The sequence below is a fragment of the Gavia stellata genome, chromosome 30 (assembly GCF_030936135.1).
Source record: "Gavia stellata isolate bGavSte3 chromosome 30, bGavSte3.hap2, whole genome shotgun sequence".
Lineage (NCBI taxonomy): Eukaryota > Metazoa > Chordata > Aves > Gaviiformes > Gaviidae > Gavia > Gavia stellata.
The window spans coordinates 5,192,126-5,206,543 of record NC_082623.1 but is presented as its reverse complement, the minus strand read 5'-3'; the positions used below and the strand labels follow the sequence as shown (position 1 = coordinate 5,206,543).

Below are 14,418 nucleotides of genomic sequence, written 5' to 3'. Positions count from 1 at the left end.
TTTGGCATCTTCATCACTGAAATGAATTAGCAACAGTTATCTTTCTGCACATCGCTTCCTAGAATAAACCAAGGACTCATCCACAGCCTCTCATGGCAAGTGAGAAATCGGAAGGCTGCTGCATGCAAATGAGACCACTCAGCAGTGCAGCAGGAACACCTCGGATGGAAACTGCCTTTAATCACAGTGCCAGTATCTACCATTGCAAACTGCGTCAGGGCTGCCCAGCGTTGCAAAGTCTTGCCAACCCCACTGGCAGATGGCGAAACTGAGGCATGAGAAAGGTCGAGTGACTTGCCCGAGGCAAAAAGGCAGTCACTGGCAGAGCTAAGATTAACACCCATGCTCATCTGCCAGACAATCCAGGACGCGCGCCGGTCCCCTTCACACGGCATCGCTCATTAGCATCACCTCAAAATAGCTGGTAAAAACTCCCTGTGCCAGGGAGCAGCAGCCCCCAGTGCTGGGAGAAGCCACTCCCAGGACCTGCCTCTGCGCCACGGGGAAACTATTTAGGGTGGAGATGTTCGGGGAGGGCTCCCAGACGCTGGAGGTGTCCGGTCTGTTATACTGCAGGTGGGGCCAGCTCCAGTCACATTCTTGGCTTTGCTTTTTCTTTTTTCTGGGAAAAATTTAAATGATCCAGAGATGAACCACGCCAGGCCTCGCTATGTCATCGAACGTCCTGCATATTCGGTCAGCCTCTTCGACGAAGAGTTTGAGAAGAAAAGCAGAAGTTACCCTGTTGGGGAAAAATTGAAAAACCTTTTCAGGTAACATAGAATGCTATAGCTGGGGCAAATGTAAACCAGATTTGGTCTGAAATTGGAATATAATTTGGTCCTGGGGATATAGGTCCCATCTTCATCCTGGGAAACTTTCTCCATGATCTTCAGGGCTTTGATGGATGAAAGGCACAGGAGAGATGCAAATTGTACTGAAGCATGTGAAACTGGTTACTCTTTTCACTGCCTCAGCTGTTACGCTGTAAGGCAAATAAGTTTTAAGTTTAAGCGCATTTGGGATTTGGGGCTCTGTTTTCCAAATTTTTTTAATAATGAAAAAGGTATAATTGCTGATTTAGGTATGGGGGTGTGGATTATTTCTTTAAGCTTTCCAGCTGGGATTTCCTTTTACCAGCTTACTGATTAAAAACAGTACTGGCTTTCCTTAAAGAAAGATTAATAATAGTGCAAATAAAGATGAGTAAACCTGTTGATCCCTGTCTTGGAAATCTAGCTCCATTCCTTGGAAAAACGAAGGCAGTAATAGAGGGAAGAGAGAACATACACGTTAGCAGGCAGAGATGTGAGATGTTGCATGCGTCAACCCAGAAGCAATCTTCTTCTTTCAGACACACTTGGGGTTTTGTTGACCAAGCACCTGAAAAAGTTCATCTTTGGCTCTGTGTGACTGCCCCATGAGTCTCTGAGCTGTGTTTCCTCTCTACAGCTCACCTACCCCCCATCTGAAGGGTATTAGAAACAAAGACTCAAGACACCGGGGAGCTAAATCCTTCGCTCTGTACAAGTTCTCCTTCCAGCTGTGGCAGCACTGGGGGCCTCACACCGAGTCAGGAACGTCCCCATAATAATCCTCCACAGCATGTCCAGCTGGTTAACTGCACAGACTTGCACTCACAGGGAAGGGCTGTGCACCAAAAACTGGGCTCAGGATTTGGTGTGGGAGAAAGGTTGAGACACTCCTGGGGAGATCCTCCCTTGCTTCCTTGCTTGCTCACTTCCCAGCTCGCTTGCTTCCTTTCTTCTTTACTTATTGGCATTTTTTTTTGTCTCTTCTAGATGTTCAGCTTCCAGATTCAAACTCATCCTCTTTAGCCTGTTCCCAATACTCATGTGGCTTCCCAAGTATAAAATTAAGGACTACATTTTGTCTGATGTTCTTGGTGGGCTCAGTGCGGGGACGATTCAAGTGCCACAAGGTGAGACGCAATGACTTTCTGGGTCACGGAGAGGGTATAGCACTTTGCCACTTGAGGTAAAGGTCTGCAGATGATGGCTGGTGTCCAGTCTGGGGGGGTCAGCCACCTTTACTGCTGACATGTATAAACCCAAGCTCTACCTCCAACTATCCCTCTGTTTCTCTGCGGTGCCCTTCCCTGCCCTCTTTGGCCGCTCTTGCCCAGAAAGCAGCAGTCTGTGCTGGTCGCAGCACCTTCTCGGAGCTGATGTGAGTGTCATCAGGGCAGGGGGCTGACGCCAGCCACGCAGACCTGGGTGACCTCCCCGTTTCCCTTGTGTTTTCCAGGGATGGCCTTCGCACTGCTGGCCAATCTGCCTCCCGTCAACGGGCTCTACTCCTCCTTCTTCCCCTTGCTAACATACCTCTTCCTTGGTGGTATCCATCAGATGGTCCCAGGTAAGAGTCTGCAAAGCAATTGTCTGCACAAGGCACTTAAATACTGGATGGGAAGACACGGTGTGTCCCAAAATAGAGATGCTTGGGCGTGTTTGGTTCGTCAGGGGTTTACGGGTTCCCTGATTCTGGCTGCACAGCAGGATCTCACCCCAATGAACTGCTGCCGCATCGGGCCATGGGGCTGGCTGAGGTGATGGGCTGGGTGTCACGGTCTGGACAGCCAAACCTGTCCAAGTGCCTTCCAGGACAGGATGCTCTCTAGAGAAAACTACTGACATCACTGTGTTGTGCTGTAGGTACTTTTGCAGTCATCAGCATTATTGTTGGCAACGTCTGCAATGAGCTGGCTCCAGAGTCGGACTTCCAGTACTTCAACCATACTACCAATGAGACCAGAGTGAATACCACAGCCCTGGAAGCGGCCAGGCTGGAGATCTCTGCCACGTTAGCCTGCCTGACAGCCATCATACAAGTAAGGGCTCGCTGCAGGGCCTGTGCTGTGTCCTCTGGCCAGAGCTGACCCACACGGAGTCAGCCGAGCTCTCTCCCTGGAGCAGAGATGGTGGTAGCAGATGCTAGAAGAGGCCCCACTTCTAAGTGGATGATGCCTCAGCATAGAGCTTTTGGGGGGATCCCACCCCAGCTGCAGTCTTGCTGTGAAATTCTCCAAACTCGCCAAGGGTGAGGCCAGCCCCTGGGGTAGGATCACAGCCAGTGATGACACCCCAGCACCCTGCAGCTCTCCTCTCCCCATCCCTGCTCCGGGACAGTCTGCTCAGCCCAGCCTGTGCCGTGGCTGCGCAGGAGGGATGCGCCCTCTCTCCCGGCGGAGCAGCCTGCCCGACACGGGCACGCTCAGGCTCTGCACCTCGCCCTTTCAGGCTGGCATGCTTCTAATAACACCTTGTCTGTCCTACCCTAGCTGTGCCTGGGATTCGTGCAGTTTGGCTTTGTTGCTATCTACCTCTCAGAGTCTTTCATCAGGGGCTTCATGACAGCAGCAGGGTTGCAGATCCTCATCTCCGTGCTCAAGTACGTCTTCGGCTTGACAGTCCCATCTTACACCGGGCCCTTAGCTATCGTCTATGTAAGTGGGTGCTCTGGGCAGGGGCCTTCCTGCACCTCCTCCCCCAGTGACCACCACACCACAGGCATCACTGCCACCCATGCAAGGGAAAGGGGGGGCTCGGAGAGAAGGAAAGGGTGGAGGGAGGGGGAATACGGCTGTCTGCACCACTCCCAGCCCAGCACACCTATGCTGCTGCCGTTGTATTTCCTATACAGTATTATCTGAGCCCTCATCTGCTAATTTCTAATTAGAAATAATGAAAAGGGTCTAGGATTTGGGGAGAATATGAACTGTGTTGCTTTACAGCAGGAGTCTTGCACAATTGTTAGCAACAGAAACTTTTCCTATGAGCAGGTTTACCCATTCCTGAGCTTTCCTGCATCTTCCACGGTTGCATCCTCCACTGATGCATCTAACCAAACAGTACAGCCCCAGGGCTGGTTGCTGATCTCTCAGCAGCAGGGTTTCTAGCACTCCTCTCACCCCATAGAGCCCTCATCACAGCTCAGGGTGTCTGCAGTCAATTATGGTACAAGTGTTCTCCATTGTGCTGTCCATGTTGCCCAGAGTCTCTAGTGCCCCATGACACCTTCTCCTCTTCTCTCTCCTTTAGACGTTCATTGATATTTGTAAAGGTCTGCCCAAGACCAACATGGCCTCCCTGGTCTATGCCTTGGTCAGTGCTGTGCTCCTGATCATTGTCAAGGAGCTCAACCTAAAGTACATGAAAAAGATCCGGATGCCCATCCCCATGGAGATCATCATCGTAAGTGATGCACGAGCTGTCCCTCGGACCTTCCAGGAGACAGTCCCTCCCCTCACCTTACAGCCCTGGGACACCCACTTCTGCTCACAGAGGGCCCATCATGTAGAGCATCTATACAGTGAATATGACGTGACATCCACACAGCTTGGGGTCAGAAACGGGGCCACCCTCATGGAGGAATCCTCTGACGCCCAGCTGGTCCCTGTTAGACTGTACCCGCATCCTGGTGATGCTGAGGATAAGGACTATAACTCATTCTGGGGAGGTTCTCTCCTTTCCTAGCCCAAATTTGGTGCTAATTCTCTACTGTCAGCCCCAAGAGCACAGCAAGTTTCATGCTCCTGAGCGAGCTCACGCTCTTTCTGCTTACCGCTCTTTTATTCTCTGTACTTTCAGGTGATCGTTGCAACTGCAGTCTCTGGCAGCTTTAACATGCCCGAGAAGTACGGCATGCCAGTAGTTGGGAAGATCAACATGGGGTAAGTGCATGTGCAGGTCTGACTCAACTTCCAGATAATTTTCCTTCCTCCTCCTCCTGCAGCCTGGAAAACACCTCACTCTTCCTTGCTGTATGACAGTCCCCTTCCAGGACTGTCAGGCAGCACTGCTGCGCCCGGTTACACAACTGCCACCATCCACTCACGCTCTCCACGGTGTGGACACGGATTATGTCATTCCTGAACACACAAGCTCCTCACCCACTTCACCGGCCTCCGGACACTAGTGTCACAACTGCTTCTTGCCCCCGCTCTGAGTGCAGGTTCCCAGCGCCAACCCTGCCCCTGGTGAACAAGTGGAAAGACATGATCGGCACAGCTTTCTCACTCGCCATCGTGGGCTACGTGATCAACTTAGCCATGGGGAGAACGCTGGCAGCCAAGCATGGCTATGACGTGGACCCCAACCAGGTAATGCTTGGTCTGGACGGACGGAGTCAAGGACCGTTCCCCTTGCTCTCAGGCGTGAAAGGAAAACCTTGCTGCATGAATGGGAAGCTTTCAGATGTGCTCTGCTTAAAACAGACGTGCTGCTCCCATGCATGCAGGCTCACGTGGCAGCTTGCCATGGGTGGGTTGAAAGGACATAGCAGATCCATCTCCCATGGACTGGAGAGAGTCTGCAAAAGGGAAGAAAGCTGTAGGTTGAGCTCTCTGCTTTGCTCTCCCTCCAGAGCTGAGGCTTCAGCCCTGAGTGCTGGCATAGACGGCATTTTTGCAGGTTGCTGGAGCACAACGAGGCACATGCATTTCTCATTGAGCAGAGAAAGACCTGGATTCCTGGTGTGTCACCTAGATACTGTGAGAGGCAGGACATTAAATAATCCTCTTTCATCATCACTGGCACAGTGGCAGCTTTCAATAACAGCCACGCATACCACATGAAGCCCTGCCCTTAGTGTGTCAACAGATGACAACGTGTTTATGTGGAATTGTGCTTCCAGGTTTCCCTGCTATACCAGAGTCCATCCCAGCTCTTACTGGAAGGAAAGGGTCTGGGACACACTGCAGGGAACCCAGGTCCCTTCCCTGGCCACGCAAACCCCAGACTCGGGCACCTGCTCTCCTGCCTGGCAGCTCACACGCGTTGGCAGGGCAGGACGGGCAGCTCTCCTTTCTGACGACCACGTTCCCCCATCTCCACAGGAAATGCTGGCCCTGGGCTGCAGCAACTTCTTTGGATCCTTCTTCAAAATCCACGTGATCTGCTGTGCTCTCTCCGTCACTCTCGCCGTCGATGGGGCAGGAGGAAAATCACAAGTTAGTACCTCCTCCTCCTCTCTTCCCTACGTGACCCTACTTGACCACAAACCCCTGTAGCTGCTGCATGTTGCCAGCCTGACATCACTGCTGCAGGTCTGGAGAAGCTCCAATCACTAGTGCTTCATGTTGCTGTCGTTAAAGCAGAATTTTCTCCCTCCCCAACCCCATTTTGTTCCCTGGATGGTGCTTTAGATCGGTCACAGATGTAGGGCTGTACATCTGCATTCCCAGTCTGGCTCCCCTGATTGAGCAGAGCTACCACGTGAGGGAAGTTTGGGGTTATCTGTGAGATCTGCAAAATCCTAGCCTATTCCTCAGAGGCAACTGCTCACATAAAATACTTCAGTGACCAGTTGTGCCGTTGGCTGAAGCAGCAGAAGAGGAAAGACCCAGGGGGGGTTTAGGAAGACCCTGAAGTTTGCTGAAGGAATTTCTTTCTTTTTTGCAGGTGGCAAGTCTCTTTGTGGCCTTGGTGGTTATGGTGACCATGCTGGCTCTGGGGATCTACCTGGAACCTCTTCCAAAGGTAACACAAACATCTGTGCAAACAGCACGGCCATTGCATCACACACTCTACACACCCAAGCGAAGGCACAGCCTTGCTCAAAAAACCCTGATGCAAACTGCTGCACAGCACGGTTTGTTCCTGGCCTGGGGTCCTGTCTGCATTGAGCCTCTGGAAGCAAGAATGGTCTAAATTATCGTGCTGAGATCCAAGGGAGATCTTTGTGAGCATCACCCTTTCCCATTCCCTTGTGGTAACTGGACCAAGGAAGGCAGACACTGCAGAAAGCATCTGCTGCAAAACGTTGCACATCCACGCTGCACATGCACATCCTAGCTGATACGATCCCTTCTCTTCCGCAGTCTGTCCTGGGAGCCCTCATCGCGGTGAACCTGAAAAACTCCCTCAAGCAGCTGGCTGATCCCTTCTACCTGTGGAAGAAGAGCAAGCTGGACTGCGTGAGTGCCTGGGGATGGGTGGGAGGCATTCGCCTGCCCAGGCGGGCAGCTCAGCCCACGGCTGTGCAAGGCAGAGGCAGGGCGAGCAGGCTAGCCCCGCGGCAGGCTTTTGGGGGCAGGAGGGTGGTATGAGTCCCCTGCAGAAGGCGGATTTCGCTCTCTCGGTGTGGTTGTGCTTCCAACCCCTCGCCAATGAGGTCCCGAGCAGCGGCGGAGCCTGTCCTGCCCAGCTGAGCACTCTCATGCTTAGCGCACATATCAGAGAGGACTGAACTATTACCTGCTCTGTCTAAATGCCAATCAACTGCGGGAGCCTGTTTGCCCAGAACTAGCCAAACCGGCCCTGCTCAATATCTAGGAGTCATGACTTAAAAACTCACACAATAGCCCTCCAGGGTGAGGAGAGCCCTTCACAGCGATAAGGACTCCAGGCACTGGTTGATGTATAAACCCAGGCAGGGGGTGCGGGGGAGTGAGAACGGAATTTGGAAATGTCTGACATAAAAAGACAGTGTTTGAACAGGACTCCCACGGCTGAGTGGTGTGTGTGGACACTGAGCCAATATCCTGTCAGGTCCCGACAAACCGCCTTATCAGAGAAATCAGGAGTCCAAAGGGGCTGACCTGAGTCATCAAGAGCTTTCCCAAAATACTGTTCAAACAGGTGCTGGAGAAGAGATGGGTTAGCAGTCCAGGCAGAGATTTCACAGGGGTGTGATCATGACGTGGATGCACACTCCAGCACAGGGCATGAGCTATAAAAAAATGGTTCATGCTCATGAGTGAGCCCGGCAGACTGTCCAGAGCAGGGACACGCGAGGTCTGAGCTGACACGGTTATGCAGGCGAGAACCGGCAGAGCGGGAAAGTCGCTGACGGGAAGATGCGATTCTCTGTTGGGAATCGTTTATGCCAATTTAAGCACATCTCTGAATGGGTTCTGCTGATGCCTGGTGGGTAGGATGGAAGGTCTGGGTCGGCTCTGGCAGTTCATGTGAGGGCAGGTGGAATTATTGCCCTTTATCAGAGCTCACGGAGGGAGCACAGACTGGCCCCCACAGCCTCCACAGCCCCCAGCCCAAAGTCCGGGCAGACACCTGAGCAGACAGTGGACGAAGCAGAGATGCATGGCACTGGCTGGGGAACACCCTGCCAGCGTGTCTCTGCCAGATGTGGTCCCCACAACAGAGGTGAACGGCTGTCAGAAACCTCTTTGGTTTTCCCTGTGTGAATCATCTGCCCTCCATGGCACAGCCAGACCCATTGCCCTGACTGTGCTGTGTTTCCACTGAGCTGCTGGAACAAAGCTCTTGCTACCAGCAACCACGGACAGCCTACGGGTGCAGGGAGCGTGGGGACCAGGCAGATGCCAACGGAGTGAACTGCATTCCCCTGACCTTAATCTCCCTGGAATCTGAACTAGATTCAGTGTCCTGTCCCAAACTGGGGAACACCGTTCCTGGGTGGTGTCAGACCATCGGTGTTCATTACCTCAAATCTGGTTGTGTTTCAGCGCTAACTGCAGGGATCGCTTCACAGATACAGCCCCGTGTGAAGTCTGGATGGAGGGAAGCCCTTATTTGCTATTTATATGCACCATGCATATAAAATAAGATGCTGAAGTCATCAAAGTTACCCTGATTTGTCCAAGGTCAAAGTTAGGTTTTATCAGTTTTGAGGATGGGATTTCAATAACCTGATAACAATTCTCAGAGGGCATGTTCATGTGCTGAGGCAGGACTGATTTCATATGGAGGGAGATGCTCGAGTGCCGATATATAAAAATGACAAATGACAGAGCTCTGAGCTGAGAGGTGGAGCAGGTTTTGGTATGCTCTGTCATACTTTGTCATCAAATCTGCTTTGTGTTCAGGTCATTTATAGTAGGTGCTCAGACGGTTTTCAGATAGATGCTCATTCCTTCGGAAATGCTCCAACTGACAGCAGGAGCTTTCTTGGGGCTGGGAGCAGTTACTGAGCAGCAGATGGTCTGATCTGTAGGAGCCTTTCCTTGACTAGTTAGGCTGATACTTTTTGAACTGAATGAGTGGTGCCGGTGTTCATGCAGCTGTGAAGAAACGCACTGGCTGCTTTTACGCTGAAAAACAGGGGCTTCTGGCAAGCTTGCCAGCAATGACGTTTCACACGAAAGCATGCAATAAGCTGTATCATTAGAATAGCTGCAGAATTCAGGCCTTGGTCTTTTGATCCTCAGCTGTGTAGTTCTTTGGGTCCAGAATATCAGCACAGAGCCGTTTTCCATCCATCCCTGTGCTCCAGCCCGTGGTAGAGTAAGATGACGTGCCATGCTCTTCTCTTTCTGCAGCTGGTCTGGCTGGTGAGCTTCCTGTCCGCTTTCTTCCTAAGCCTTCCCTACGGAGTCGCTGTGGGCGTGGGATTTTCCGCGCTGGTCGTGGTTTTCCATACCCAGTTGTAAGTACCAGCATAGCTACAAAAACCAAAAGAGAAGGAAAGTCTCCCAGTTGCAGAAGAAACGCCAGACTATTTTTATAACCGACCTCTGGCCCATGTTTCGAAGGAACGTGTGGCAGGAGCCTGGGGGAGTGCAGGTGTCCTCCCCAGCCCCTGGAATGTGCAAACAGGAATGGCAGGCGCTAATTTACTGCCTGCATTCCCACTCCTGCGCACAGTTAGCCATGTGCACATCCCAAGGCAGGGGGAAGTCTGAAGGTATTTACTTCGGCACGAAAAGCTACCCGCATAGTTCCCAGCAGAAAATCCTGCTTATAAAAAGAAAGAGCCCCGTATATGTGCAGAGACTGGCGTGAAGTTTACACACCATTTTTAATCCATCAAAGCCCTTAATTAATATTTCCCAGTCTGGGATCTCAAACTGCTGACTCTTCTTTTGCCCTGTGGACTCTGCAGGGATGAAATCTAAGTATTTTCATAAAGCAAATTTTCAAATCCTGGTATGGAATGTGAAGCGAAGCAGTTTTCTTCCCCTGCAACATTTACTCTAATTCTGGTTGCCTCTTTTCTCCTAGCCGTAACGGCTCTTCCCTGGGCCAAGTAACTTCCACTGACATCTACAAGAACCCTAAAGCCTACAACAAGGTAAGCAGAAGCTAAAGCATCCTCAGAGAAAATGCTGTTCTTTGACACTGGTACCCAATGTGATCAGGAAACTCAAGTCCATGTTTCTGTCTCAGCAAGGTTGTTTGCTGCTTCTTTCAGGGGTAGCAGAGAGCCACTGTTCAGTTTGACCTTCCCAGATACCTGCTGCCCAAATTCCCAGCCACCCTGCGCCCCCCCACGCACCCCGTCAGGTCTGGTTTGAGCTCTTGTCTCTGTTGCAGGTACATGAACTTAATGGGATTAAAATTGTGACCTACTGCTCGCCGCTGTATTTTGCCAACTCACAGATATTCCATGAGAAGATTATAGCCAAGGTGAGCAACGCCCTAACAAATTTCTGCTTGCAGCCAATCCCAAATGGACCTTGCTCTCTCCTGTATTGCTACGTGGAGATAATTAAGCCTACGATGATCAGGAAAGATGGTCTCATCCATCCTCTACTCTTCCATCCTTTTCTCCCTGATCTTCAGGACTGTTTGTAGACCTCATTTTAGAGGTTATGCCTGAATCCTGGCAGGTATCCTCCTCCAAGCTCTGCCAAAGCAGAGTCATCCTGCTACTGCAAGTCTCTCCTCCCTGCATGTGCAGGTACCCTGAGTTACTGAAGATATTTTTTGGTTGCCATCCGGTTCACCTCATTCCACTGTACAGCTGGCACCGTCCTCTTGCGCCACGTGCCACAGGCTGGGAAATAGCAGGGAAGAAATAGCAGCCCCTGACTATGAGGTTGAAAAGACCTTTTCAAGCCTTTTTTCTCTCTTTTCCACAGACTGGGGTGGATCCTGGTAAAGTGTACTTAGCCAGGAAGAAATATATGAAACGGCAGGAGAAGGGGACAGCACAACCACCAACAAAGCTACCGAAATTCTTATTGAGGCAGAACAAGGTAACTCAGTTTGGGTTCCTGTGTTGATGAATAAGACCCCAAGTACCCATCAAACAGCTCCTCTTGACATAGGTTTTTCTGCACTGTCTTCCTAGCCACATTTACCTCTTGCCTCCTTTCCTTCCCACCCACAACTCCATTCCTCCCAATAGCTAAAACCTTAAGATGCAGGAGAACTGGAAATGGCTGGGAGCAAGAAAGCCATAGAGATGGCTAGAATGGAAACATGGTGAACAATGTGCTAGAAACTGGGCTTGCGCTCTTTCTCTAAAGATGCATCTGTGTCAGCATTTTGGTTCAAAAGTGCCCTTTTGAAGCACATTTCCCAGTCATCCCAGCTTTATTCGGTTTGCCTTGCTGAGCAGTCCTGAAGCATGTGAACAGGAATCATTTAAAATTAACCTAACATACTCCAGCCCAAAGGGACATTCAGTCTAGCACCAGGCTGGAGTTAGTCCAGATTAAAACACTTCATGCCACTGAATACTTTAGGTGCATTCAGATGTCAGGATCTCAGCTTGTGCTGATAGTTGTGCCCTGCCCTAACCACGCATTTCTGCTTTGCTGTAGACCTTGTCTTTGCAAGAGCTCCAGAAAGACTTTGAAAGCACCTCTCCAACAGATACCAATAACAACCAGACGACTGCTAATGGTGCCAGCATCTCCTACGTCACGTTCCGTCCACCTGCCAATGGTGCTGGGCAAGTGCACACCTCCAGTGAGCTGGGCAGCACCACTACTCTGCAAGGAAGTACTTTCAGTGTCATGCCTACAGCAGATGTTGACCCTATGATGACAGCACCGCCCTATATCAGCTTTCACACCATCATCCTGGACATGAGTGGAGTGTGTTTTGTTGACCTCATGGGCACAAAAGCACTGGGCAAGGTTAGTTCTGTACTAAAAACGTAGCCAAACAACCTATCACCCAGGTACCTTCTGCTCTCTTGGGCAGCTCGGGTAAAGATATTTACCCTCCTCAATAGAATGTTTGTGTTGCTGTCTCCTTCAGCATCCCCAGGACACGTGTAAAGCCCTGGATAAAAGACTTTACGTCTAAACACAAAAATGGAGCAGCAGTGTTATTAATCCTCTCTCTCCCCTCTCATCCCTTCTAGCTGTGTTCCAGTTATCAGAAGATTGGGATTAAAGTGTTTTTGGCAAACGTGCATGGTAAGAACCCCCCATTTATGTGCTCCTGACAGACAGGAGATCTTTTTGTGTTCTTTATGCAAACTGTGCGAGCTGTCAGCTTTTTGTTGGACCAAACCAGAAGAGATGAAAGAAGAGAACAGAAGAAAGGAAAGAGAAACGCTGTTCTCTGTGGGTGAAATAGGTCCTTTCATTTGGGAAGTGATATGACTGGCGCATCTCCACATTTAGCATGTAGAAAAATAGATCCCTACACTCTCATTTCTGCAGAAAAACCTGCTTCTTCCCTATGCATCCTAGCCTTGCTTTAGCCCAGAGGGCCCCTGTCAGCCATGCGCACTTTCAAAGGCTTCTTTCCTTGGTTTCCTTCTTGCTCATGTGCTTTTCCTTTCTTCAGCCCAGGTGTACAATGACATTAGCACAGGTGGAGTCTTTGAGGAAGGAGGTCTGGACCGAAGTCACATCTTCTTGACGATCCATGATGCTGTTTTGTTTGCACTGGCAAATATCAAAGAAGTTGTCCACCCGCCCATTTTAGAAGAGGTAAATTTGCTCCCCAGTCTTCCTCCAGCTCACAGTACTGTACTATTAGGTTTACACGCTGCACCAGCACGAAGGAAAAATAACAACTCAATACTGCACCTAATAAAGTTTCTTATTTATCTCAAGTGGTAAAAGTCTAAACCCAACAAAATATTTATCTCCTAATTCTCATGTATGGGCCAAGTACCTACTGATTCAATTGATTTCAAAGGGAATTCAGAAGTGTAAACATCTTCTGCAAGCCTCTAGCTGGGAGATGAATGTTGTCCCAGCCTGGAGAAGGCAAAAGAGCTTCCAGCACTATGCCCTCAGTTTGGTGTTGGCTGGAACGTGCAGCTGCACACAAAGGCAGAATGTGGCCCTCAGAAATGAAGGCAAAGCACATGCTCCTGTCCTTGAATAGCCCTAGCAACCATGAATGCTTCCCTTGGTGGGAGGAGAGAAGGCCGAGGCAAATACGTGGCACATGCTGACAACACAGGGTGAGACATGCTATTTCCCAAAAGATTAGTTGGTTTATTGCATGACAACTGGAGCTGGAACCAGGGCAGTGTTAGCCAGTTATCTCATGAGAATAAGTTAAGTTATCTTGTGTCCCGGCAGAGAGAGATGAAAATGCCTCCTCAGTCAGAGGAGATCAACAACTGAAACAGGATTCCTTCTGTGCCCCTTCTTCCTGGGCATCTCCCTTTGAGCACATACGAAGTTTTAAGCCTGGGTGAGTTATTTTTTTTCATTCCTTTCCACCCTGCAGTCTGCTAATTTGTGGATTTGATTCTTTCCTGCACAGAGGCCGAATCAGACAGAGCTCTCCATCTGTGACGAGTCTGTGGATGAAAGCAGTGCAGAGTTCAAGAACCTGGAGGAGGTTAGTCCTAGTGCCAGGGGTCACTTCTTCAGCTGTGGACGTAAGGCGGAAATCAGAAGTCATGGTTGGGATTGATTAGATGGGAAGTCCCCTGCGCCATTGCCGGGCAAACTGCTAGCAACAGTAACGCTTTGAAAAGTTAGCTGCAAAAATAATTTAAAATCCCTTCCGTGAGGAGCTTTAGCAGGGACCTGGATGAAGGAGCAGCTAGGCTACCCCACAGGGGAATCCTTTAACCCATTCTGGGCCACATAGCCCAGGTTCACAGTCAGACCCATGGCCTCCATGCACTGGGGTGAACTTGGGAGAACCAGATTTAGCTCAAGCCCAAAAGAAGGGTCAGCGGCCAAGTTTTCAGCACAGACTTTGTTAATGCTGAAGTGATCTGTGCCCACTGAACCCAGGTCCCTGGGAGGAGATACGTTCCAATGCTGACCTGCCCATGCTATCCGTGCACAGCTGGAAGCAGAGCAACCTCCCCACCGCCAGCTTTGCCTTGTGGAGGAGGGCTGGGAAGGGTTGGAGTTTCTGGTGGCGTTTCTCTGTGTGACTGAATGACTGCTGAGCTGCGTTGCTGGGCTTGTGCCATGGCATCAGCCCTAACCCAGCGTGCCTTGTGTGCCCTTTAGGAGATGTTTGGAAGCATGTTCCACTCAGAGACCCAGACAGCTCTGTGAGCGCACAGGGAGCGTCAGCGTGCGGGCAAACCCTCCCGAACAGACTCCTCTCTCCCATCCCTTCGTGAAGAGCTGCACTTCCACCTGGGGATACAATAACTTTGCAAAGCAAGAGGCCATCACACCTCTTGAACTGATAAATTCCTCCCTCCTTCCTGCTCTGCTTCTGGTATTCAGAGCAATGGACTCTGGAGCAGGCAAGAAAAATCTACGGAAGCAGGAACTCAGGAAATGCCACCTCATTAATTACCAAAGAG

At 50.5% G+C, this 14,418-nt stretch overlaps 1 protein-coding gene across 1 annotated transcript; it reads left to right on the top strand.

Moving 5' to 3' along the window:
- Positions 1-648: 648 nt before the first annotated feature.
- SLC26A9 (solute carrier family 26 member 9) lies at positions 649-14,161 on the top strand. Its single transcript, XM_009818120.2, has 20 exons — positions 649-773; positions 1,803-1,942; positions 2,269-2,379; positions 2,676-2,851; positions 3,302-3,466; positions 4,062-4,214; positions 4,611-4,693; positions 4,975-5,122; positions 5,858-5,971; positions 6,423-6,500; positions 6,842-6,937; positions 9,263-9,369; positions 9,945-10,014; positions 10,257-10,349; positions 10,805-10,921; positions 11,492-11,809; positions 12,040-12,094; positions 12,471-12,616; positions 13,407-13,484; positions 14,114-14,161. The coding sequence occupies exons 1-20, from the start codon at positions 649-651 to the stop codon at positions 14,159-14,161; spliced, it is 2,421 nt and encodes an 806-aa protein (XP_009816422.1).
- Positions 14,162-14,418: the final 257 nt, after the last annotated feature.

What these genes read in the sequence shown, in the direction of transcription:
- SLC26A9 (XM_009818120.2), top strand. Translation starts at nt 649, where the DNA reads ATGAACCACGCCAGGCCTCGCTATGTCATCGAACGTCCTGCATATTCG. An exon ending in ACCCTAAAGCCTACAACAAG is followed by an intron (nt 10,015 to 10,256) that starts GTAAGCAGAAGC and finishes TCTCTGTTGCAG; the next exon opens with GTACATGAACTTAATGGGAT. An exon ending in ATGAGAAGATTATAGCCAAG is followed by an intron (nt 10,350 to 10,804) that starts GTGAGCAACGCC and finishes TCTTTTCCACAG; the next exon opens with ACTGGGGTGGATCCTGGTAA.